Here is a 9,981-nt window from a genome sequence, read left to right on the forward strand (position 1 = left end):
AGCAGCAGCAGAGGAAGGTGGGGACGGGCTCGGTGTGGCGGCCGTTAGCGGATGGCGGGGGAGGCCCCGGCCGGGGGCGGCGGGTCTGGCTAACGGATCGCTCTCCCTCTCCCACTAGGAGAAACTGGCCGCCAAGAAGAAGCGGAGAAAGGAGCGAGAAGCCCTCGGAGACAAAGTAAGGGCTCTGGCCGCAGCATGCCGTGGCGAGGCCGTCCCCGCTGCAGGGAGGGGGAGCTCCGCTGCGCACGGGGAAGGGCTCGCCTTGGTGATAGTTCCTCAGCTCAGCCTTGTGCCGGGGGCTCCTCCGTTTCGTGAGTGAAACGGTTTCTCCATAAACTTCATTGAGTGGAGCAGTGATAGGGTGCTCGCTGGCCGTGATAGCCTGCAGAGCCACTGCGTCGAATAGCGGAGGTATCAAAGAGTTCATCTTGGAAACCTTGTTGGTACTGTGTTAAATGATGCTGTAGCCGGGCAGGGTGAGTTTTAAGCTAATAATGGTGTAAAGCAGGCCCTTCCTGAAGTTTTCTATGACCAATATAATTGCTGTGGCATTGTGTTGATGTCATTACTTCTGTATAAATTAAAATAATTAGATCTGACCAAATCCTGCCCAGACCGGTTGTCTGCTTTTTTCCAAGTCTAGCCATGAAGAAAGGGTTTGCTTCTTTTTCTGAAATACTTCAAAAGCATTTTGACAGTTGAAGACAGTCAGCTCTGAGTTCCTGTATTATCATAATCTCACAAGAGTAGTGTAAGTAAAGAGAGTAAACATTATAGATTACTGGTTGTTAAATAGGCGAAAATGTGTTGCTGTTGAAAGTACAGCTTTTTTTTTTTTTTTCCTATGGAAGAGAAGTGGATAGAAAGTTCCCCTCTTTTTTTATTATGTTTCTTAATTAGACTGAAATTAAGCAGTGTCACTGTTCTAGCAATGCTTTTCCACCATGTGATGCTCTCTGGTGTCCCAGTAACCTGTGTGTATTTTTATTCAAGGCAATGTTGTAACTTCTTTTTTAAAAGCTGGAGTAAAACAAATAATACTTCTAATAGTATCATGGCAGCAGGAATGTTATTTTTGCAATACACTTAAAAATTATATGAAAATGTTAATAAACTTGTTTATTTTAGGCACCTCCAAAAGCCGTGCCAAAGACTATTGAAAATCAGAGAGAGTATGATGAAACAACTGTAGATCCCAATGATGAAGAGGTAACTGCTTAATTTCTGCATGTGCTATTATGATAACTAGTGTTCACCTCCCTCCTGTTAAGATGTTGATGGATCACTTTTTACATGTGATGGGTTCACTAAGAGGTGATGTCATTATTTAATTATCTACATTAGATAATTGCCTTTTGCATTACTGTTATTGGTAGTAAAACCTGCCAGTGTTCATCACACTAGGTTCTTAAAAATGTAAAAACCACATGCCTTGTGATGATTAATTATATGATAGATATTGTGATTTGAAATTTTTCCTTCTGAATTCAGTTTCATCAGATTTGAGATTAGTTTAACAATTGTACTTCAATTATTTTGTATATGGTGGATTTACAAGAGTTCTGTTCTTCCAGGTTGCTTTTGATGAAGCAACGGATGAATTTGCACCATACTTCAACAGACAGACAGTTCCCAAGATTCTTATTACAACATCAGACAGACCTCGTGGGGTATGTATGTTTTATTTGGAGAGTTCTCAGCAATTGGTTATAAGATACCAAGGTTTTAATGATTGGTAAATTAAAGCTGAAAATATCTTTCACGTGGATTTTTTGCTGCTGTTTTATTTAGTGACTATCAATAACCTTGTATATGTGTGTAATCTATGAGTTTCTCTAGTACTGTTTCCTTCATAACAAAAAACAACCTAATGCATGTTCTTGTATGCAGATGATCTGCATTACCCAACTGGGGAGATTACTGACATTTGTGAAAACCATAAAAGTGGTTTTAAAAATAGGAAAAACTACACCTCAAACAGGTTATCTGGAAACTCAGACATTAGTACCTGAAGTCATATTGTATTTTGAAATGTTAGGAACTTTTTGTAAGCCAATGTTTTTAATGAGTTTGGAGGTTATGCTTTTGGAATTTTCCTGCTTTTCTATGATTGAGGGAGGGGAAAAAAAAAAAAAGTCCTTTAAAAAAAAAAAAGTCCCTGGTGTGCTGCATTCTTTACTGCAAATAATTTTTTTTTCCACTGACTAGATTTAATAGCTTGTCCTCAAATGTTTATAGAGATACTGGAAGTAACATATCATCAGGGAGGGCAGCTGGAACGAGCAACCCTCCATTCTCCTAATATTTGAATTTGGCACTGTACTTACCACATTGCAAGTTAACTCACTTGTGTTGCAGAGAACAGTGAGATTCTGTGAACAACTGGCTACTGTTATACCTAACTCGCATGTCTACTATCGAAGAGGACTGGCTTTGAAAAGAATTATTCCACAGTGTATTGCAAGGGACTTCACGGATTTAATCGTCATTAATGAAGATCGCAAAATACCAAGTATCCTTTTATGTATTTATTAAGATAGATATGCTAGTTCTGGGCTTGTTAGAGAAAGGAGATATTTCTGTAGCATGCATCAAAGATCTACTTTATTCTGGATTTTTTTCTCTTCGCTGTGCAGTTTACAGTGTTAACTACATTTAGGAATCGCTGTGCCAACTTGACTATCTGATGGCTAGTGGAACTTTGGAATTATTTAAGTGTTTTGCGCTCTTTTTTAGACTGTAATGCATGGATAAACATTGTTATTATTTCAGTAAGTTTAAGTTTGATTAATTAACAATTTTTTCTGACCAAGAAGTTCCATTTAGTTTTGCTGACTAGACAAAACATTAGTAAGTGAGAAAGCGATAGAAGGTGGCTCTGGTTAGCTACTGACACAAAATTGAATGGGCTTATTTCAGAACATTAGTTAACTAGTTTATGAATGTATGTTTAAAAATATAATGAAACCTTGTAAATCAGGCATAGGTTATGGGTACAATACTCTAGTGTAATACCGCATTTCACAGAAAATGTTCTTCAGTAAATTACATGCTGACTTTTACCAGCCTTTTTTTTTTAACTGTGAACAGATGGCCTTCTGCTAAGTCATCTGCCTGATGGTCCAACCGCTCATTTTAGAATGAGTAGTGTCCGTTTGCGTAAAGAAATAAAGGTGAGACTCCAACAAAATAATAAAAAAAAAAAAAAGGTAGTAATGATAAACACATTCAGTCTACTTGAACTGTCAGAATGGCTTGTCCTTCTGTATGATTCAGCTGATCTTGTAAAGGTGGTGGTGGTGGGGTTTATAAGCTAACAGAAGGCCAAGGACTAGTATATTCTATTTCCATTGCAGCATATTTTAATCTTCATTGTTTTTTGCTGAATTTCTTCAAGTATTTTTATACTTCTGCCATTAAATAGCAGCTGATAACCTACATCAACAGGGAATACCCAATGTATAGTATACACACAATAGGGTATATAAAAATCAGTATAAAATATTTCAATAGATGTAGTTCATAGTCTTTAATAAAACAGTCATTCTTATAGGCCTGTCACCTCTTCTGTAGTAAGTATTACTTAGCCCTAAATAATTTGCAGTAAAATACTCTTTTGAAAGAAGTTTTTAAACTTCATCTGTTCTTATTAAAGAAGAATCCAATGTACTCTTGGTCCCATATACTCTTAGCTGATACTGGTACACAGAGAAGACTCCTATGGTTGATAGACTGCATTATTTGCTATAACAGGTGCTGCCAGGAGTGGAAATTGGTGCAGGAGAGAGGAAATGTAAAATTATTTTTCATTCAATGTACACTGTTGACCCAAAGATCCTTACGTTACCAGCTGCTCCTTTACTTGTATAGGAATGTCAGTTGTGTTTGAAAAAATGGTTAGGGTATGTTACCAGCCCCGTTACAAGAAGTTGGCTCTGGTTGTCCTCCCCATATTTTATTTCAGACTCCTTTCCAGTAATATATTAAAATGCTTTTGCATTTGATCTATTCTTTGCATTCTTACCTATTACTTTCATTTCAGCGAAAAGGCAAAGAGCCCACAGAACACGTACCTGAAATAATCCTGAATAATTTTACAACACGACTAGGCCATTCTGTTGGTCGCATGTTTGCGTCTCTCTTCCCACATGATCCTCAGTTCATTGGAAGACAAGTAGCTACATTTCACAACCAAAGAGACTACATCTTTTTCAGATTCCACAGGTGACGTTTTCCACAAAACCCACAAGTGAGAGGGGATGTTCTTGTAACTTTTTTGTAATTTTTATTTTCTCTTCCCCAAGATATATCTTCAAGAGTGAAAAGAAAGTAGGAATTCAAGAACTTGGGCCACGTTTTACATTAAAGCTGAGGTCTCTTCAAAAAGGAACCTTTGATTCCAAATTTGGAGAATATGAATGGATTCATAAGGTATGTCGAAGTAATAACAGTCCTGCTCAGGAAGGGGAGACTAAATCTGACATGAAATGTAACCACAAATCTTAGCCTAAAAAAAGCAGCATAAATGCAGTTCTCAATATGAAAGTGTTTAACTGAAATATTTAGAGGTATATTTTGAGAAGTATGCAAAGTAGAAGCATTCTGCTGTATTGTAAGTTAAAAATAAAAATAGCAAGGATGATGACTATCAATATACTATGACTACTTATTTGCAGAATGTATTTTCTTTAAGATATACAGATATGTAAAAAATGCTTTCCTAGTATAAGCTATTATTGGGAGCCTAATACACTTGACTAGAGGTTTTTTTGTGCACGGTGAGTGCAAGAATCAACGTAAAAATTATTAAGCTATTTACATAAATGTCAGTTCTTAATAACAAATGCAAAGTAACATTGACCTCTACACATCAAGTGAAATGGCAGTATTAACTCTAGGCAATGATAAATTACTTTTCCAGTCATTTTTACCATAGAATTGCAGTGAAGTGGCAGAACTTAGAAGTGAGTATCCAAGCTATACCAGAAGGAAAATTCCAGTACTTCTGATGTAGTCCATGAAATGGATAATCGTGTTTGTTTTACAAACACTTTGTCTGCTGTCAGTAGACAGAGATCTGCTACATGTTCTTTAGTTCGAAATCACTAATCTCTAATTCTTCTCCCTTGTTAGTCCTGAAAAGCTGACTATAAAGACTCAACTACACTGTCACTGTGACACATTTCACTGCCTACCCCACTGTAAACCAGAGTGGTTGTCCTTGATTGTATCCTTTTGCATGAACTTGCTGGTTAATAACTTTTCTTTTAAATTTCAGCGCCGAGAAATGGACACAAGTAGAAGAAAATTTCACTTGTAAGAGCCAGCTGTCTGCCAGTTGCTGGTGACCAGAAATACAACTGCTTTGAACTATGGATTATCTCAGACTCCTAACTAATGATGATACTGAACAGTATCTTACTGCAGAAAGACAAACTGCAAACATTAAAAGTTTCTACAGAAGCAGATCAAGTTGGACGCATCTTTCTTTCCGATGTAGCTAAATCCAACATGACAAGGATGGTGACTCCAGTTTAGCAGGAAAAAACTATGGCAGTGTCAGAGCAGTCTATAATTTAGCTATTACTGAAGACTTGCCATGACTGCTGCTGTGTTGTAGAGACAAATTACATTTTCCAACATCAAAGACAGTAAATATTTTGGTTAAAGATACTCTCAAAATAAAGTATTTCTAGTTATACAGCCTTTTTTTTTTTTTTTTCTGTTAAGTGGCTAAACCCAGATGTCTTCCATTAATCAGGTAAGATTAAATACTTTAAACCTCTTTCTAATTTACAGTATGCTGTTCCCTGACAGTATGGTGATAGTTTTCCAAAAATGATCTACGTAGAGAACACTGAGGCGGCTGTATGCAACCCAGGAAATCTGGTATTTTATTTCAACTTCTTGCATAAAATAGCCATGTTGCTGAATTTACAAAAATGTTTGACTCCAACAGCTATGTCTTCTGTAAATGTCATATTTAGAAGAGGTATATACCCAAAGCAGTTGATATACTTCTATATAAAAAGAATTAAACATAAATGGGAAAGAATTTGTAAGGCCAGCTTACAGAAGTATATAAAGCTATCTCATCTAAAAATTCTGCTTAGCTGAACATGTTGGTATTACCTGCAGAATAAACTACTGTTCTGCCTTAAGACTGCATTCACTGACAGCTAAAAAGCTAAGTTTTCTTTGAGTTACTTTATTTTTTCATATGCAGCTATAAGAAGTGCTTTTCATATTTACCTAAAGAGTAAGATGGCTCATAAAGTAAGTCATCTTTGTAGAATTAAGTAGAATTACTCTTTCAGATAAAGACCAATTAAGTTACTCTGCCTTTATTTGATGTCTGTGATAATAGGACAGCTTGAATTACAAGCTAACAGACAAAAATACTTTTTCTGTTCTAATTGTGCTTCTAAGTATAGTACTGATGAAGCTTCATTGTTTTGTAAGACTATCAACCCCAGGCAAACTTGCATGGACTATTTAAAGACAGACTCTTGTATATGCTCTCCAGCTGCTGTAGAGTGATGGAGTAACTGGTGAGGTGTCAATATATCCAGAAGTTAATCGACTTATTACAGTGATTTCAAGACCAGACTAAGTCAAGACACTTTTATTTTTTGCTTGCCATATAAAACTGATTCCCTTATGAAACAGAAGTATTACAACTAGCATACAGTTCATTTGGAGAGGTAGATGGTAAGAAGTTTGACGACAGTAGCAATTTTACAAATTCGATTTGGCACATTAAAGCTAAGCTTTTGTACAGACTTCAAACCAGGCCACTCCTTGAGGCACTCTGCCCATACACACATCAGCAGCTAGGAAAAGATGCTAAAAGATCTGAAAAACAAAACCAAAATGCAGTTAGAAACTTTATGCTAAATGAAGCAACTCTATGTCTAAGAACATGTACCTTCAGAGTATGCCATGGACAGCTGTTTAGAAAAAATAATCTTCCCTTTGCACAGCTGTTTTATAAAACTATTAGTTTATTTTATAAACTTTTAAAACCATGAAGCCAGCCCTAAGGTTACAAGAAGATAATCAAATCTGTTACAAAGGAACTGAAGCTTAGTGTCTCCTGGAAGCCAAACTGCTAAGTGGAAGGACAGAAAAAGCTGTTCCCAGTCACTTGGTGTCTACTGAAATATCAGGCATCTACTCTGCCTTTGAAAAAGCAAGGGAGTCTGTGTAACTAAATACACCTCCTCTGCACAGAGGTGGTGCTGACTGTGCAAACTTGAACTCTGTTGGCTCATCGTGAAAACACCAGGATTACAACTAAATTCCTATTTTGAGGAAGCGCTTGTAAGAGATACAGTGAAGGGAAGACATTTTCCTTATAGGTAGTGTCTCTAAAACTGCTGTTCTAATGAATTTTGCCTGTAAGATCAGCAGGAACAAGTGCTCCACTCCAAAGTGAGAAAGGGGGAAGATAAGGGCTGTAACTGAGAAATAAACTATTTAAGCTTTTTATGTCCTGTGTGAGACAGAGGAGACTTTACTTCCTGACATACACACCCAAGAATTAACTAGACTTTGGCAAACCTCAGTGGGGAACTGTATGTGTCACTGATTAAAGTACAGTTTATTTGTCTTTTTATAGGTAATCAATCTGTAATGCTTACAGATGAACTGATTTCTTCCTTAAATTACTGCTTTAAGCTGAAGCTACAGTAGCGTGAACACAACTCTGTCCAGGAATAATACCTTTTAAAGCAGAGTACTTGGTAAAATTCAAATAGAAATAACTTTAAAAGCTACAGTAACTCTATAAAGCACGTTTCAGTTACACTGCTGCAATACAATGCTCAAAACAATAGGGGAAGTATTTTTGTTAAGTAGTCAAGCATCAACATCCACACTTACTACTCTGGTCTTTACTAAGGTGAACCACCTTGTTTATACACAAACTTTGAAAAGCTTTCTACAGTCTGCCTGAGGGAAGAAAGAACAATTTTAATGACTCGGTCTGACTGTGGTCACCTTTCTATAAAGCTGCTTAAATAACACAATTTAAATCTAGCAAACTACAATTTTTTGGGTGTTGGAAGTCAGCTACAACATCAGAATTCATCAAGGTTAAGAATCATTATGAGATTTCTAAGGATTGTGAACTATGGTAAACTGCATATCAGGTACTTCACAATAACATTTATGCTCTCACCCCCAACAGATCCAAGTCAAGGAGGGGTGGGAAAGAAGGACAAGATAGAATTATTGTGCATTTACTGTGGGCAAAATGTCAAATTACTGTGACTCTCGGAGTCTTGGTGAGACAACTGTGGATCTAAAACTCGCCTTTCTAAATAGTTTAGTCTAAAATCTCATCAGAATTTCCAAGGAATGCCAGATTAGTAATCTTAATAGTGACAGCAGTAGTGCTAATGAACCTACAGACCTTTTGGAATGAAAATCCAAATAAGTATGTAGCTGTTTCTAGTTATTTAAACTGCTACCTGTGTAGCAGCTTAATTGAGTGGAGTATGGGCCTTGATACAATTTCTGGAGCACATACTTTTTTACTTTTCACTTAGAGGGTGTGCCCTATAGATGACAGCGCTCTTCTTGGAGACCACCACTAATCTATCTTTGGAAGTACTCTTTAGAAGTTCAAGAACTATAGTCTGCTTCATCTGCCACCATCAGGAGTCACCATGTATGCTGTCAGGGGAGGAATCCTATGTGAGAAAAGGGAAACAGTACCCTCAGACAGAAAGAAGATACAGCAGAAGTACTGTACAGCCAGGTTAGTCCAAATAGCAACTCCATAGTAGCTGGCCCCACTACTACTTTCCTGCAGCAACAAAAACTGGTGGAAGCTCTGCAGCAGCTAAATGCTACTCATAATATTTATCATGTCCAGTAGAGAGCTATGACCAGAATAGGGGAAGAGGAGTCCAAAATGGGCATCTAGACCAACACCAGCTGCCTCCTCTGAATATTTTTAATACAGGCAGTCTCATTTAAATGGTTTTAATGACAGAACAGTTTATGAATCTTAATTCAAGAACTTACCACTGAAAGATACCGAAGTAGTTCATGTAATTACAAAAATGAACAAACTTTCTGGGGTCTGAATGGATTTGTACTTGATGATACTCCTGTCAGTAGGGGATCATGTTGTGCATTCTGCAGGCAGAATTGCTTCAAGTCTGCTGCAGCCTGAGAAACCTAGTCATAATAGAAGTTGGCGTTAGAATTCACTGAAGACTCTTTACTGAGGATGTAACTACATCAAAAAAATACTGCTAAATGATTCTGCAATACTGCTTATGTAGATTTTATACAGCAGTTTCATCATAATTGTTTGGCTTCTTAAAGACAAGAAGTTGTGCAATATCAGAATAAGAATTAATTTGGAAAAATTTTCATGTGTAAACATCTAAGCCTGGAGGGTGAAAGATGAGCAACATCTTGGAGATGGCTTTGTTAAATGTATGAAAATCCTTGTTCCAGCATAAATTGTTTAAAAATACAGTCTATAGTTTAAGACGGGCTACGCGACTGAACTGGTATTTTACCCTCCCTCTTCTGATGAGATAGCGTATGGGCTTTTTGGTAGGCTGTACACACCTAAAAGCTGAACAGTGAAAAAATTTGTCTGGCTTTTCTTTGCTGTAACTCTGAACTCATCAAAGTTGCAGAAAGTAGCATCTTCACTAGTATCTTGTATTTGCAGTTTGCCCGGAGTAGCTCTAATTTGACAGGGCCCAGTCTCGCCCCGAAAATGCACAAGTTAAATGCACTTGGTGTATCTTGCGGCGAAGTCTCCATTTTAGAGTGTCGGGGCCAGGCCAGCCAGGCAGCCTGTGGTAAACCCCGACCCAAGCTGCCCTTCTCAGAAGACGACGCTCCTCAGAATAAGAAAATGCAAGGGGAGAGCGGGGCGCGTCCACCCCTCGGGGATGCGCTTCGGCCGGAGCGCGGACGCCGGGATCCCCCGGAGAGTGCAGGGGGCCGGAG

At 37.8% G+C, this 9,981-nt stretch overlaps 2 protein-coding genes across 2 annotated transcripts in view; one reads left to right on the forward strand and one right to left on the reverse strand.

Moving 5' to 3' along the window:
• Nucleotides 1-5,699, forward strand: part of RPF1 (ribosome production factor 1 homolog) — an 8,971-nt gene extending 3,272 nt beyond the window's left edge. Inside the window, exons 2-10 of the mRNA XM_026853909.1 lie at nucleotides 3-17; nucleotides 119-175; nucleotides 1,129-1,209; nucleotides 1,575-1,670; nucleotides 2,359-2,512; nucleotides 3,091-3,173; nucleotides 4,043-4,224; nucleotides 4,305-4,431; nucleotides 5,279-5,699. Of these exons, the coding sequence (XP_026709710.1) occupies nucleotides 3-17; nucleotides 119-175; nucleotides 1,129-1,209; nucleotides 1,575-1,670; nucleotides 2,359-2,512; nucleotides 3,091-3,173; nucleotides 4,043-4,224; nucleotides 4,305-4,431; nucleotides 5,279-5,320 (837 nt within the window). The 3' untranslated portion in view covers nucleotides 5,321-5,699. The remainder of the gene's footprint in view (nucleotides 1-2; nucleotides 18-118; nucleotides 176-1,128; nucleotides 1,210-1,574; nucleotides 1,671-2,358; nucleotides 2,513-3,090; nucleotides 3,174-4,042; nucleotides 4,225-4,304; nucleotides 4,432-5,278) is intronic.
• Nucleotides 5,700-6,610: 911 nt separating this feature from the next.
• Nucleotides 6,611-9,981, reverse strand: part of GNG5 (G protein subunit gamma 5) — a 3,843-nt gene continuing 472 nt past the window's right edge. The window contains exons 2-3 of the mRNA XM_026853910.1: nucleotides 9,047-9,189; nucleotides 6,611-6,855 (exon numbers count right to left, since the gene is read on the reverse strand). Coding sequence (XP_026709711.1) covers nucleotides 9,064-9,189 — 126 coding nt within the window. The 3' untranslated portion in view covers nucleotides 6,611-6,855; nucleotides 9,047-9,063. The remainder of the gene's footprint in view (nucleotides 6,856-9,046; nucleotides 9,190-9,981) is intronic.

The sequence above is a fragment of the Athene cunicularia genome, assembly GCF_003259725.1.
Source record: "Athene cunicularia isolate RWA chromosome 8 unlocalized genomic scaffold, athCun1 chr8_part1, whole genome shotgun sequence".
NCBI classification, from domain to species: Eukaryota; Metazoa; Chordata; class Aves; order Strigiformes; family Strigidae; genus Athene; species Athene cunicularia.